This window comes from Artemia franciscana, chromosome 21, assembly GCF_032884065.1.
Source record: "Artemia franciscana chromosome 21, ASM3288406v1, whole genome shotgun sequence".
NCBI lineage: Eukaryota > Metazoa > Arthropoda > Branchiopoda > Anostraca > Artemiidae > Artemia > Artemia franciscana.
Genome location: NC_088883.1, coordinates 33,257,024 through 33,272,760, shown reverse-complemented (window position 1 = coordinate 33,272,760; position 15,737 = coordinate 33,257,024). Strand labels below are relative to the sequence as shown.

Here is a 15,737-nt window from a genome sequence, read left to right as displayed (position 1 = left end):
TAATTCTTTTGAACTGGTATCTCATCTCCAACTTTTTTTTCAAAAGTATTTTAGCAGTTCGTGTGTACCCGATTCGTTTTTATGCGGTAATGTCACGTAACTTCTAAAAAAGGAAAAGACCCGGTTTCTTGCAGTTCTTATAGGCCCGTAACGGTAGCATGTACTCTGAGCAAGCTTTTTGAATACCTCCTACTACCCTATATCACTAAGCTTGCTCTAAATGATGATAATCAATTTAGTTTTAGATCTGGGCTAGGCTATCAGCATGCTCACCATGCTTTGACCTCTTTGTTAAAAGATGCCCATCGTACTCGTCGCGCACTTCATTTCGCAGCGCTAGACTTGTCTAAAGCATTTGAGAGTGTTTATCATACTCAAGCATGGACAGTGCTATGCCAGAGAGGAGTAAATCCGTCGGTAATTCACATGCTTCGTTTTTGGTGCTCCCATTCTTATCTTCGCCTTAAGTCATTAGATAATTCTTATTTTGGTCATATCTCTATTCGTTGTGGAGTAAGAAAAGGGGGAGTTTTTTCTCTGCATATTTTCAATGCTAGAATTGAAGATGTGTATCAAAAATATCAACTACTCGCCTACTGGGACCATCTGATATCTCATATCTGGCTTATGCGGAAGACCTTCTTCTGATTAGTCAAACTGAGTATGGTCTTGCCCGTTCAGTGAAGTCAGTTAATTCTGCTTTCCGTGATATCAGCCTGTACCTAAATATTGACAATTGCCAGTTTCTTGTTTTCAACGGTAATAATTGTTCTGAAACACAATAATGGGATGGTTTTAATATTCCCCGTGTTAATTCGTTTCGTTGGCTTGGCATAACAGTTTACGACTCTATGAATGCTCTCCGGTCTCGTGCTGTCAAAGATATTAGTGATTAGCTGAGGCTTAGATACCCTAAGATTTTTGCAAGGACACTATAGGAGAAGAGCGGTAAAACCGGTGATCTAAAGCGTATTCTTATGAACCTCTGCCTCGAATATGCCTATGAATATCTGCCTCGTTCTTACCGGAATAAAAAACTGATTAAAAAGTATTGTGAGACAGATATTACTGGTGTTTTCGAAAATGTTGTTCCAAACTAGCTATTGAAGCGCTTTATAGGCTAAGGTGTTTTTATCACCTTATTCATCTTTTTCCTGTATGTGATTAACTTTGTTTCTTGTTGTTCTTTTGTTATTTTTCTTTTGTATTTACGCCACTTAACCTGTGTTGTGTAAAGTAGGTGATAAATAAATTATTATTGTTAATCTTGTTGTTAAGACAGTTAGTATACTATTTACACATCCTGTCAGGCAAATTCGTTTCTCTTTAGTTTTTTTCTTAAGCCTGCTGAATTAAATAGGATCTCTAATGCTTAATATTTGATAAAACTTAAAATTTGGAATCTGCCTTTCAACTGTCCTTATTTTTTTTTCTTATTAGCCACACGCGTTAGATTTTTTTAATGCGTGTGTCTTGCGAAAAACCGCAAAGATGAGTGGCAAGAAACGCATGGGCTCTTCCGCAAAACACAGTCTGTAGCCCCTGCTTTCAACTACTGCGATTTTGCACAAAATCCTGCGACATGCGACAAAGGACACAAATCGTGTGACAAACGATGCAAAACCATCCGTTTTACGGTAGAGTCGGGTTCGTTGAATAGTTCCAGTTCATACGAAAAATTGCATGCGTTGAAAAAAAAAATCATAAACAAAGTCATGAAGCTGATTGAAAAGCTAATTTTTGATGTTTGGCTGTTCTAGAGTTTGTCACAGCAACGCAAAAGTCTGCGTTTCCTTGTGAACCTCCATCTTATTCTGTCATGCGTCTGTTCCGCCAGAAACAAGTCATGTCGGGATGGACGCAGCAGTGGGAACCAGGGGTAACAGTTCTCCGCAGATCCGTGCTCTGTGTGAGTAGTAGGAAAAAGTGGTATCCGACCTTTTACAAAATTCGCCAGCATTAGGGCACTTTTTCGCAGATTATCAAAATCTGTCGACGCAACACAGGAAATTTGATTATGCTTTTTAAATTGAATGTAAGATAACGTGTAGAGTCTCTGTAATTAATCACATAATTTGAAATTTGTTAAAATCTAGGCACAAATCGAGGAATTCAAACTTTTTTTTGTTTGCTTCTGTCAGATCATAATACAAAGTAATTTCAATTGAAACGATCCATCAAATTCCGCAAACTTTTATTTAGCATGGGCCTACTAGGCTACATAAAGATAGCTCAACTTACAACCAACTAAAAAAATAATGCCCTAAGATATTTAAGTGCCTCATGGTATAATTTCAACAGTGTGTTAAACAACGCTCATTTCCTCAAAATATTGGAACTTCATGTACCAAGTAAGCCAGAAAACATATTTCTGTGGGAAATACAAAAAGTAACCACCAAGGAAAAAAAAAATACTAAAAAGTACAAAAAAGAGATAAGTTGATACAAAATCCGAAACATTTATTGTGACTTCCCAAAACTTGAAAATTGAAATAACCTATTAAAATAAAAGCTTATTGAAATAGCCTATTAGCTTTTAGCATTTCAAGCAGGGGTGTAGTGGCATTGGGGGGGGGAGCAACTGCCCCTCCTAGACCCCAGTATCCCCTCAGACCATTGCTCCCCCTCCATCCAAAATTAAGTTTCTCCATAAATCTTGTCAAAGCTAAGACAAGCCTGTATAATTCAAGTATCCACAGAAACAGGTCAATTTTCTTTAGCCTATCTTTACCTTTTTTGTGATAAATATTTTGCAGTTCATATTATTGACTTACCAATAAAGTGAACATACCACTTGATACTTTTTTATGTTCTTTATGAATATAATGATTACTTCTAGGCCTATCACTAATTCAAATTTAAGCACTTTCTGAGTTCTTAAAAATGACAAATTTTTGGTAAAATTCTATTTAATTGACTTCTTGCTATCTCAGAAAGGGTTTAGGTTAGGAAAATGAAACTTTCAGGGATGAATGTACCAACTAAAGTATCTCCCAGGAAGGTATTTTGAAGCAATTATCTCCACTCCTTCTCCCTCTAGAGGGCCCTGACCTTTAAAAATATGTGTGTTATAAAAGTGAAACCTTGCAAAATAGATCTTCTGCTTATTTGAAGTACAACAAAATTGTTTTCAGCTTCATAACTTCACTCAATTCCATTTTATAAGGTTTTAAAGATATGCAAATACATTTCCTGTTCAGCTTCATAACTTCACTCAATTTCATTTTATAAGGTTTTAAAGATATGCAAATACATTTCCTAAGTTTTGAAAAAAAAAACCATTGATATGGCTCAAAATTCTACTCAAATAATAGGAATTGCATTTACAGAACTAAAGGAAGGGAAAAAGCAACTAGTAACTGAAAATTAAGGTAAAATGTTGTTTTGTCAAAATTTCAATAGGTATAGACCTGTTATGTAGGCACATTTCAGGGCCCTCTAGAGGAAGAAGGAGTAGAGATGGGTACTTTAAAATGCCTTCCCAGGACATACTTTAGCCTGTAGACTAATCCCTGAAAGTTTCATTTTCCTAACCTAAACCCTATCCAAGATAGCAAGAAGTCAATTAACTAGAATTTTACCAAATTTTCAATTAAAGTATAAGTTCTCTGTTGTTTTTGACAAAATAATACAACTTTTTTCTCAGTGCTGTTTTCTTGGTTGTTTTTAACAAAATAATACTATGTTTTCTCAGTGCCAAAATCATTTTTAGTTAGGTTTGTTTATTTAGGTTAGGTTAGGTAAAAAAGTGCTTAAATTTGAATTTGCAATAGAAGCAATGGTAAAATTCTAGTTAATTGACTTCTTGCTATCTTGGAAAGGGTTTAGGTTAGGAAAATGAAACTTTCAGGGATGGGTCTACAGGCTAAAGTATGTCCCAGGAAGATAGTTTAAAGTACCCACCTCCACTTCTCCCTCTAGAGGGCCCTGAAATTTGCCTATATGACTGGTCTATACCTATTGGAATTCTTACAAAACAACATTTTACCTTAATTTTCAGTTACTAGTTGCTTTTTCTCTGCCCTTGGTTCTGAAAATACAATTCCTGTTATTTGAGTAGAATTTCTAGCTGTATCAATGTTTTTTTTTCAAAATTTAGAAAATGTATTTGCATATCTTTAAAACCAAACAAAAGAGGATTGAGCAAAGTATGAAGCTGAAAACGATCTTGTTGTACTTCAGTTAAGCAGAAGATCTATTTTGCAAGGTTTCACCTTTATAACACACATATCATTAAAGGTCATCAAAGGTCAGGGCCCTCTAGAGGGAGAAGAAATGGAGGTAGGTACTTCAAAATACCTTCATGGGACATACTTTAGCCTGTAGACCCATTCCTGAAAGTTTCATTTTCCTAACCTAAGCCCTTTCCAAGATAGCAAAAAGTCAATTAGCTAGAATTTTACCAAAGCAATTATTATATTTGTAAAGAACATAAAAAAAGGCATCAAGTGATATGTTCACTTTATTAGGAAGTCAATTATATGAACTGCCAAATATTTACTTTTTTTGTTGCTATTTGGCTCATTTCTCAGTCTTCACTGCCATTTTAATTTGATTTGGGAAAATTTGATCCAACTTTTCCCCCTCCCCCCAGGAATTTGACAAAATTACACAATTTATTTCAAGTACTTGTAACATTTGCTACTAAAAACACTGGTCTGTGTTGTTTCAGAGGAGCAGTCCCAGGGGCAAACCTTAACCCAGAATTAAGTTTGAGTAGCAGTTAAAACACAAAGACATAGCTTGCCAGTGGTTGCCTTGCAAAAAAAGATCTTTCTTGAAAATGTTTACTACCATAAATCAGGATATATTGTATTAGGCTTAAACTACTTTTCTTGGGCCTCATTTTTACTGTAGATATAGTTTCAAAAGCTCTACTTTATGGCAGTTTTCCCTATTTTTATCAAACTTCAGTGATCTTTGGACTGATTCACATGTTTTTTTTAGATTAATTCTTTTTATATTTTCAAAATAGCAATATAATTCTTCTAATCAAAACTAATACAAAACCTAAGGAGCCTATAGAATCTAGAGATCTATAGGCTTAATAAGCTTAATTATAAGCTTAATAATTCTAGGAGTTTATAGATTAATGTTAATATGAGTTGTAGTTATGCTTGGGAAAGTAACATATAGAAGTGAAGGACAGAGTAGTAGATTAATAAGATATAAGAAGATAAAGCTTTATTGCACATACACTAACTTGGTCTTCAAGTTTTTAAGCTAAGTTTAAGATTTTCCTGTGCTGATGAATTTTTGTTCAAATTTATTTCTCTCAGAATATGCCTTCTATATCCTGACTTTGCTCAGTTGGGTTTTGGAAAGGTAAGGTCTGGTTATAATTTTTCAGGGCGGGTAAGAACAATTTATTTTAACTGTCTGCTCATAAGAAGCCTGCATGACTTCTATAGTCATGAAATGTTATGAATAGATATGTTCCACTTTTATTTGACATTGCCAGGACAAGTTTCATTGTTATAATAGATGTCCTTCTATGATGTATGGGGCTTAGAGAAGGTTGAGGCTTCATGTACTCTTTTCCCTAGTATTTTGTGAGATATTTACATATAGTAGAGAGGATCATGAAATATTATCAGATTCTACTACTCTTTCTTTTGATGGGGGAAAGTTGAGTTATCCTGTTTGGAAAATAAAATAGCCATCAAAAATTGACTCCAAGGCCATAATGTGCCAGATTTGGCTTGATTTGGCAAAGGATTGTAATCCTATTTAGAGGTAAAAATGTGCTAGTATAATGACCATCAGTACAAACCTCATAAAATACAATTTGAAGTTATTTGGCTTTACAGGGCAAACACTTTTCCCTAAATCTCATTGTTTCTGAATTTGAAAAAGTGACTTATATTCTCAAGTTCCCCATAGTGCTAAGACATATAGTTGCATGCAGGCAAAACCAGAGGGTGGCAGTTACAAACCACCAGATCTGTCTTGAGAATAGGGGATTTTGACAGAATGAAAATGCAGTTTTAGGACCAAGACTCATGCTTTTTGGTTATTCTAAGTTTTTTTTTGCTGGGGTATTGTTTTTGGTTGGAATGGCAAGTTCAATATATATATATATATATATATATATATATATATATATATATATATATATATATATATATATATATATATATATATATATATATATATATATATATATATATATATATATATATATATATATATATATATATATATATATATATATATATATATATATATATATATATATATGTATATATATATATATATATATATATATATATATATATATATATATATATATATATATATATATATATATATGTGCATATATGACTTTTTTTAGATTAAAAGTATTTCTTTTGACATGATAAAGAAACTACTTTTGGAGGGAATCAAATGGTGACATTATTGTATTTTAAATACAGTGAAACTGTCTATGCTATGAGAGTCTATATATATTTTACTAAATCTGGATCTTTTATAGGATACAAAAACAAATTAAATATAGTTAAAAGATACAATAACTACTTCCAATAGAGAGAAGCTATCATGGATGAAGAAACAGTGGTCAAAAACATAAATGTGTCACTTGTTGTAGAGGAAGATGGAATTCTAATGAGGAATCTAGGAGGTACATTATTTTTAATCATGACATCAGTTAATTTTGCCTTTTCTAGTACTTTTTTTTAACTTCATTTTATTTGTTTATAAAATTCAACATTAATTAAGTTAGTTTTTTCTTCTTTACTTACTGTTTCGTATACTTTTTTTTCTCAAGAATTAAGGATGCAATTAGTGCTTTAAAGTCTGAAGGATGAACGGCATAAAATGTGAAAAAACTATGTTTTTGTTTTTTATTTAATTTTTGCATGACAAGGAAGATGGTTCTTTAGATCAACCTCTGGGAAAGCATAAGAACCCACAGCCACCTATATACAAGTGAATATTTGTTTTTTTTTTTGCATCTTCTATAACTTATTATTATCGGATCATGTTGGCCTCTACATTTGGGGCTAAGGCTCTTTAATGTATCAAGGCTGGATTTGTAGATCTGTTTTCTTCTGCGTTCTTAAGGTTAATTTTGTAGATATGTTTTACCATTTGTAGTGAAATTGTATTTTTTTTTTGCTTGACACTTTTAAAAACAGTGTTAACTTTCTCATTCTGTATTAGCACTGTCACTAAACATGTTAAGAAGAAAAGATGTAAGGGATATTTTGCAAACCCCTTTATTACCTTAAATTGCAGCTCGGAGTAATCTAAGGATTTCTCCTTGTAGAGCTCCAGAGTTGACAGTTTGAGTTGTATTCAGGATTCTTCAGTGACCAGGTGGACACTACTGGTCCATAGCTTCCCAGTTGAGTTTATACTCCATGGAGGACCACTCAGAATTCAGCCTTCGTTTTAAGATGCCCACAGACTCAGCAGTAACAGTTTCTTCAGAGGGTTTATTCCAACTATTGATGATTCTCAAGGAAAAGAATTGAGCGTGGACTCTGGGTAGGATAGGTTGCTTAACAAGTTTCAACTGATGACCTCTTGCTCTTGAATTATAACCAACTGTGGGAAATAACGCTGGGACTGTATTAGCCCTCATTAACTAGGTTAGAATGTCATCAACTCTGTTTTGTCGCATATACAAGTGTCGGGAGTTCCAGCTTTGCTAGTCTTGCAAAGTAGAAAAGTTCCTTATTTTCTTTTATAATCCTAGGATTTTCGGTGGTCAATGGTTTTGTTGTATATGTCCATGTCATCTATTACTGTACGCGTTATGAACTGTTTGCACGCGACGTGAACTATAGTTTGTCAGGTGAAAGAACAAGCCACAAGCATAAAGATTATGTGTGACGATAAAAATTGAAATATGAGGCTAAACTGAATATGAAAGGGTTAGGGTTTTTCAATATTTCCCTCTTGTGTCAAACTTGTAAACAATAAAGGAAAACCTGTTCCTTATTGAAGGAGTTTTGATGTATGTCGCTAAAGGGTCCATTTTTGGATGAAATGACTCCAGTTTGAAATTTCTTCATTAGCTCCTTCAAAAGGGAATTTAGTTGCATACTACTTTTTTCTCTGGATGCATTAAAAAGTAAAAATTAGTAAAAAAATTGAGTTCTTATGCGATGAAAGAGAGGCTTTTGGTCTATCTCAGACATGATCCCTTTTGACCCAATCCTGGGGGAGATTCTTCAATTCCTGGCTGTTTTATGGGAAGCGCTCTTTTTTTTCACTCTTCATGAAGAATATTTTGTAGTTCTCACATTATTCCATCGTTGTTAAAGAAGTTAGATGATGTTGAGCATCTTCCACATTTAGATTGATTTTTGTCTTACTCTTCTTTCCCCTTCTTCTAAAAAAAATTGGTGTGTATTTTTCAATTTACTGTGTTGTGTAACTTTTGGTAAGTATTAGCAAATATCTTGACGCCATGGTAAACTTCCTAAAGCTTTCCGCGTAAATTGTGACCTGTTCCTTGTATCATCTTTTCCTCTTGGTGCTTAAGAGAAGAAGACAATAGTGTGGTATGTAAAATGAGTTGCTCCCGAGAAAATGAACTACCTTGAAGAACCCCCTTAAAGTGTCCCCATAGGCTATCACTTGGAAACTTTGACGAGCCACCAATGAAATAGTAGCTTTTTAATAGAGGCATTGTATCAAATAATAAACTTCATATCTCTATCTGTTTATGTATGAAATGATTTTTCTTCTATGTTTCCCTTGTGCGTCCTGACAAATTATTTATAGAAATATGAACGTTTTTTGAAAGCTAATGCTGGAACCATGGGCATTACTAAAGGCTTTAAAAAATCTCGAGAATTATTAATAAAAAAATAAGGAATAAAAACAGAAAAAAGGACATCATCCACGGGTGATAGCCCAAGTGATAACAGTAGAGAAAGTGGGCAAAAGTGTAAAGAGAGCTATTTGCTAGGCAATGCTAGCTTCTCGGCTAGTAGTTTTTTGAGAAAACATTACCAGACTACGACTGGAAGTCTTTCCAGTGGTTTCGAGGTCGATATTTGAGAAACAAGAGACTAAAAATATACTTTAAATGTTTAAGAAAATGGCACCTGTACAATTAATTTCATATAATCTTATTAGGGACCACGATGGTAAAATTTCATCGGAAGGATAAAAAATATTTAAGTTCTATGTATATGTGTGATTATAAACATATGTTTATATTTTTTCAGAAAACTATTACCAACTGTTCAGTATTCGCATTCCCTACAAAGAACTTGGCTATTCAAGTATAAGGTCGTTAGTACTAGCCCATCCAAAATCATTCAGAATAGTCCAGCGTCCTGGAGGGGAAAAGGTTATAGCATCAGCGGACGAAAGTACGGCTCACATTGTTTCCCTTGTGAAAAGTCAGAAGAAATCCAAACCTAAACCTGCAAGAAGGACTGTTCCAAAAGTAAGTTAAGGTTCTCCTTCTGTTCTCCCTCTCCACATCCTCTGTAGGGAAGTGGACATTTGCCAATCATATCCGCCCCCATGTACCAGTCAAATAGATCAGTAAGTTTAATTTGCATGTTTAATGTATTTGCATTTATATTGTTTTTGTTTAATTTACAAATAAGTCTAATGGGTGCAAAATTGAGTTAGGGATGTTTCTAATTGCTGTAACATTTGACATTTGACAGAGCTGACATAAAGTATTAAAAACAGAAAATAGTATATTCTGGTCACTTATCGACATTAAGCACTGAACAAAAAAAATACATTCTGGTTATAAATTGATAAAACCTGTCGTTTATTAAGAAACAATCATCGCAGGACAAAGGAAGAAAATTGGAATGCCACTATTTTCGCAAATTCATATTGACCGATTACAAGCCTGTTTTTGTTCAGAGAGGAAGATGAAGAATCTGCTTATAATACTCCTACTAAAATAGATATATTCAATATATTTTTTAAGCTTTCATTTTAAGATGAAGTAAATATCTGAATGGTGAAGCACTGTCCAAAAGTTGATTAAATACCGGAATAATAACATAGGAAGATTATTTCAAATATTGTTCCCAGATAAGGCTAGTCTTCGCCAATTAAATAAAAAACCCATGTTCAAGAATGGTCCCATTAGCCCAGGTACCCCAGTCAGCCGTTGCTACCACTCGTAAAGTGCTTTTTGTGGCATCAATTCCCCCCGATTCTTTGACTTTGGCCAGGAGTGTCATGCCTGGTTTGGGGACAAATCTGACGCTTCCCATGTTTTCTCCCCAGATTTCTCCAGGTACCTATTTGGAGCGGGGTCGATCCTGGCTGAGCTTACAGAGTCACTTGGCTGACCCCAGTTCCAAACCAGGACTAGGAAACCGAGGCTTTGAAGCTTTGAACCTGCTTTTGCCAATTGAGATAGTAAAATATGTACCCATCACGAAATTTTCCAAAATGGTCTTCCTCCTTTGTGGTTAAGGAATTTTTTAACGTTGTATTTTTGAGGTAATTGTGAATTTTCGCCAAATTTCTTATTCTAAATTTTAATTCAAAATTTTTGTCGAATTTTTGCCAAATTTTTGATTTGTTTGTGCCACCCTGTTACTATATCTTCATTCCGGCATATGGTAATAAGGGCTACTCCACATTTTTAGATTATAAGATACCAATTTACAATGTTCTTTCCTCTATATCTAATTTCCAATTACATAAGCAGCATGATTATTTAGAATTGTCTGTGAACAGCGATCTGCTCTTAAGATTCTCTAACAGAAACGTATCTCTTGAAGTCCAAGAATTATATCTCAAATGGCTTGACATATATGTATATGTACTAAGAAAGGCAACTATGGAGTATTTGTTTTGAAAAATCTGGATTGAAAAATTTTGATAACCATTAAAAAGTAGATATTAAACAGTTTATAGAATAGATAATTTTCTAACGTTCACTTTAAAGGCACACATCTCGTCTAGGATTTTCTGCACGTGTCAACAGTCTTGTTCATAGAGGGGGCACGACGGAACCTGAAACAACATAAGGCGGGGGTTGTGACTTGTTTTTTAATTTATTTAATTTTATACTTAAATTTTTTTTAATTTGCCACTTTTTGCTACTTACTAAGCCTTAAAAAAAACTTGTTTGTTTGAAAACTTTTGTTTGTTTGCGGATTTGTAAAATTTGGAGTCTCTGTTGTCAGAACAGTAAAAGTTTTTCCAGGTCCCCCCAAAAGATTTATAAAAATTCTTTTTTTATTGAAATGGTAATATTATAAGAACCAGTAGTATGACCGTAAAATGTTGGTACTTCGAAAGGCTGAGATTGAATGTTTCGATCTCTTTATCGAATTAAATAAAAAAAAAAAAACTAGTTTTTTTTAACTGAAAGTAAGGAGCAACGCTAAAACTTAAAACGAACAGAAATTACTCCGTATATGAAATGGGTTGTCCCCTCCGCAATCCCTCGCTCTTTACGCTAAAGTTTTCAATTGTATTAAAAAGTAGAATTGTGGCAAAGAGTCAAACTTTAGCGTAAAGAGCAAGGGATTGCGGAGGGGACAACCCATTTTATATACGGAGTAATTTCTGTTCGTTTTAAGTTTTAGCCTCGCTCCTTACTTTCATTTAAAAACATTAGTTTTTTTTTAATTTAATTTCTGAACGTTTTTGAATTAATGCATGTTTGATTTTCCCTCTCCACACATAAATTATTAAAATAAAATTTGCATATTAATTCTTTTTTTGGCTAAATGGCTTTCTCTTAGTTTTGATCAGAAGATTTTGAGAAACAAGGGATGGGTAAGGAGGCCTAGTTGCCCTCCAATTTTTCGGTTACTTAAAAGGCATGAGCTTTTAATTTTTAACGAACATATATTCTTGTTTTTTCTATTATGTATATGAGGGGGTTTGTCCCCTCGTTAACACCTCGCTCTTTACACTAAATCTTAAGGTTTGTCCCAATTCTTTAAGAATGGTCCCTGAATCAGAAAGGCCGCAGAATAAATAGTTGAAATTACTAAAAATACTTTAGCATAAAAAGCGAAGTATTTATCCTCCTAATACCTAATAATACCTAATAAATACCTAATACCTAATACCTCCTAAATACCTCCCTCTTTATGCTAAAGTATTTTTAGAACCCCTCATATGTGTAATAATCTCTGTTCGTTTTAAGTTTTAATGCTACTCCTTACTTTCAATTGAAAAAACTTTTTCATCTTTATTTTTTCATTGTTTTTTTTTATAATAATGCTAGAAAATCCTGCGCCCTTTTCATTGAATTTCTCTTCCCCCATGACATATTCCTCCAAGGAAAGATCCTCCCACATAGCCCCCTCCCCTCAACCCCACCCCACCCCCAAATCAAACAAATCCCCCTGAAAACGTCTGTAAATTTCCCAATAACCATTACTGTATGTAAACACTGGTCAAGGTTTTAACTTGCAGCCCTTCCCCCGGGAACTGTGGGGGAGTAAGTCATCCCCAAATACATAGTTATTATGGTTTTCGACTATGCGGAACAAAATGGCTATCTCAAAATTTTGATACGTTGACTTTGAGAAAAAGATGAGCGTGGGAGGGGGCCTAGGTGCCCTCCAATTTTTTTGGTCACTTAAAAAGGGAACTAGAACTTTTCATTTCCGTTAGAATGAGCCCTCTTGCGACATTCTAGGACCACTTGGTCGATACGATGACCCCTGGGAAAAAAACCCAACAAATAAACAAATAAACACGCACCCGTGATCTGTCTTCTGGCAAAAATTATGAAATTACACATTTTTGTAGATACGAGCTTGAAATTTTTCCTTAAAGGTTCTCTGATATGCTGAATGTGATGGTGTGATTTTCGTTAAGACTCTATGACTTTTAGGAGGTGTTTCCCCCTATTTTCCAAAATAAGGCAAATTTTCTCAGGCTCGTAACCTTTGATGACAAAGACTAAATTTGATGAAACTTATATATTTAAAATCAGCATGAAAATCCAATTCTTTTGATGTATCTTTTAGCATCAAAATTCCGTTTTTTAGAGTTTCGTTTACTATTGAGCCGGGTCGCTCCTTACTACAGTTCGTTACCACGAACTGTCTGATATATTGAATATTGAATGTTTAATTTAAGGATAGCCATAGGTATCAGTATTGCCAACGCTTTGAAATAAACTGTACCGGTTTTTCAACTAAAATTGTACCACAAGAGATTAATTTGAATCATTTAAAGAGTAGGTTAAGCTTTTGCCAGAATAAGAAGAAAATTTTTGACTAATTAAAACTTGAATAGATATCATAATTGGAAAGGAGCTAGAAAATATGAAACATACTAGGAAATTTTATTCTACCAAAAACTTTTCAAATGTACCGTATTTTATCAGGACTTACAAATTGCACCAAAAACGGTAAAATTGTACCGCGTTGGCCACACTGATAGGTACTCACATATCTGGCCGTGTATCATACAATAGACTGGACGGAAAGTGTGATTTGGTCCTATTTTCTAGGGATATGCAAATAATATGTGTAAATTATAAGAGTTGAAACTGGCTTTAGTGTTGACAAAAATAAAACATTCGGCAGTGTCATCTAGTGTTTGGTGTTTCTTGAAATTTTTTGGTATAATAATCAAGTAAAATCAGTGTTATCATTGTAACTGGCAAAATCACGGTTGTAATAGTTCAAGTTCCTTTTATTATTAATAATTTCCTTATCAATATTTTATTGATTTATTATCAATAAGTGCCTGATCTCAGTTGCTAAGAAAAACACAGTTAAGATGGCAAAAAAATAACACAAAAAACAACAAAAACAATAACAAACATAACAATAGCAACAATTACAAGTAGCAGCGATAACAACGAAAATAACAAAACACAAAAAACAATAGTCAAGATGGCAAAAAAAAAAAATAATAACAATATAACAACAACAACGGCAATAACAACACAATACAAATACAAAAAAACAACAGTTAAGATTCAAAAATGGCAAAAGATGCCTGATACTAATGCGTTTTTTTCCTTTGATCAGTCCTAGCGCCAGTTACGACCCTTATAACCTGCCTGTACTTTTTGGGGCCTAATTGGAGACTATATTTATTATGAACAGTGAGCTTTAATATTCCAGGGGCCTTAGATCATTACGAAATTTCGTGTTAGTTTCTGTGGCTGTTGGGCCTGGAGGCTGCGATGACTTAAAATTTCTGCCTAACAATGTTTGGAGAAAATAACTCACGCTGCTTGCATTTCTACGTCGGTCCGATGATTTTATCGTGCGAGAAGGTTATTTTTAACCTTCTGAAAATGTAGACTCACCTTCTATGATGGATAAAAATGGGCTGACCTTTGCATTTCACAATCAATAGGAGACTCAGATTCAGATTACCAAGGGGTCCGATTTGTGAGGCAGGTTTCATAAATAGCGGCGAACACCACACTGCCTTTCTATCGGAAACAACAAATAGAACAATGGGGACTTTTTTTTATAAAAGACGTTGGAAATCAAATTTAAATGAACATTTTGGCCCTATGTCCTAGGGCTGCCTTAAGCAAAACACAAGCAAAAATACTAAAAAGAAACTTACATTAAAATGCAAACTTTAAAGCCAGAAATGTTTAAAAGAAACTTTTAAAACAGCCAGATAAAGTTAAGTGAGATGATAAAAGTAATTAAATGCCCGCTCTCAAAGCTAATCTTGCTTTTTTGGCAGCAAGCCTCAAAGGCCTTTTTGTAACAGGATCATTATTATTGTTTATTGGTTTAGTAATATATTTTGTTAAATCATTTTTATCCAAATTTGTCTATAAAGGATTGAATGAGTATTCCCCTAAGCCATTGCCACTGCCATTAACAGTAGTAAAAGTAATGTTAGTAGCGATAGCAGTGGTATTGCTACTACTTGTAGCAGTAGTAGTAGCTTATATTCTAGGCGCTTAGTACAATAAGTTGCTCCTGATAAATTGCTGATACGTGTTTTTGATAGCCCGCATGCACTAAGCGTGTTTCAAGTTAATTCAACATTTACTGTAAGTTTCTCCCTAATACCCATAGCCTTAGAAGCATAAGTAAGAGTTGCATTAGAATTAGTATTAGTAAGAAGTAAATAATAGCTTTTTGTCAGAGGTGGTTTTAGGGGGAGGAGGGAGCACTTGCCCTAAGCGCGGAAATTTTAGGCGTCTGAAATGTCAAATAAATAATCTAACGGTTATAATTATTTTGAAATTTTTAAATTCACTTTTATTAAAATAAAATTGAGAACGCTTTTGGCAGTAACCTTAAAAAAATCAAATCCGAAATTTTCATGTTTCCCATATTTGTATCACCATTACTTGAAATAAAAGAAATCGACTGAATTTAAGCAATTTTAAATTGACTTGTAAGCACAAAGCAAGTAGACCGAATTAAGGAATTTGAAGCAATCAATTGGGACGAGATAATTAATAATGTTGCGGAGGTTAAAGTAAGAAAATCAAATTTAAATATAAGGAAAATTTAATCAATAAACGAACAATTTGTTAAAATTTAGCCTGGAAGTTTTTTTGGGGACAAGGGGGGGGGGAGGGGCTCATCAAAATTTTGCCTCGGACGCAGGAAAGGCCAAAATTACTACTTCTCTTGGTTGGTTCAACGTCCCCCTCAACTTGCTATGAACGTTTTCAACTTGAAACTCGAAGTCATTCCTAAGACATTGCTTATATGAACTTTTGACAACCTGCATGCACCTTGTGTGTTTTGATTTTGTTAAAATTCCCCCTAAATAATCCCTGAAAGTTTCCCCTATTACCAGTAGCTTCAGTGTTAGCAGTAATTATAGCAATA

The 15,737-nt window shown here is 34.0% G+C and overlaps 1 protein-coding gene across 5 annotated transcripts in view; it reads left to right on the top strand.

The window, feature by feature from the left end:
- The first annotated feature begins 2,018 nt into the window (after positions 1-2,018).
- Positions 2,019-15,737, top strand: part of LOC136040949 (uncharacterized) — a 116,072-nt gene continuing 102,353 nt past the window's right edge. For 3 of the 5 annotated variants that reach the window (XM_065725400.1, XM_065725399.1, XM_065725396.1), the window contains exons 1-3: positions 2,036-2,058; positions 6,476-6,622; positions 9,186-9,409. In XM_065725400.1, coding sequence (XP_065581472.1) covers positions 6,541-6,622; positions 9,186-9,409 — 306 coding nt within the window. In that variant the 5' untranslated portion in view covers positions 2,036-2,058; positions 6,476-6,540. The other 2 variants (XM_065725398.1, XM_065725397.1) reach the window with 2 other exon arrangements.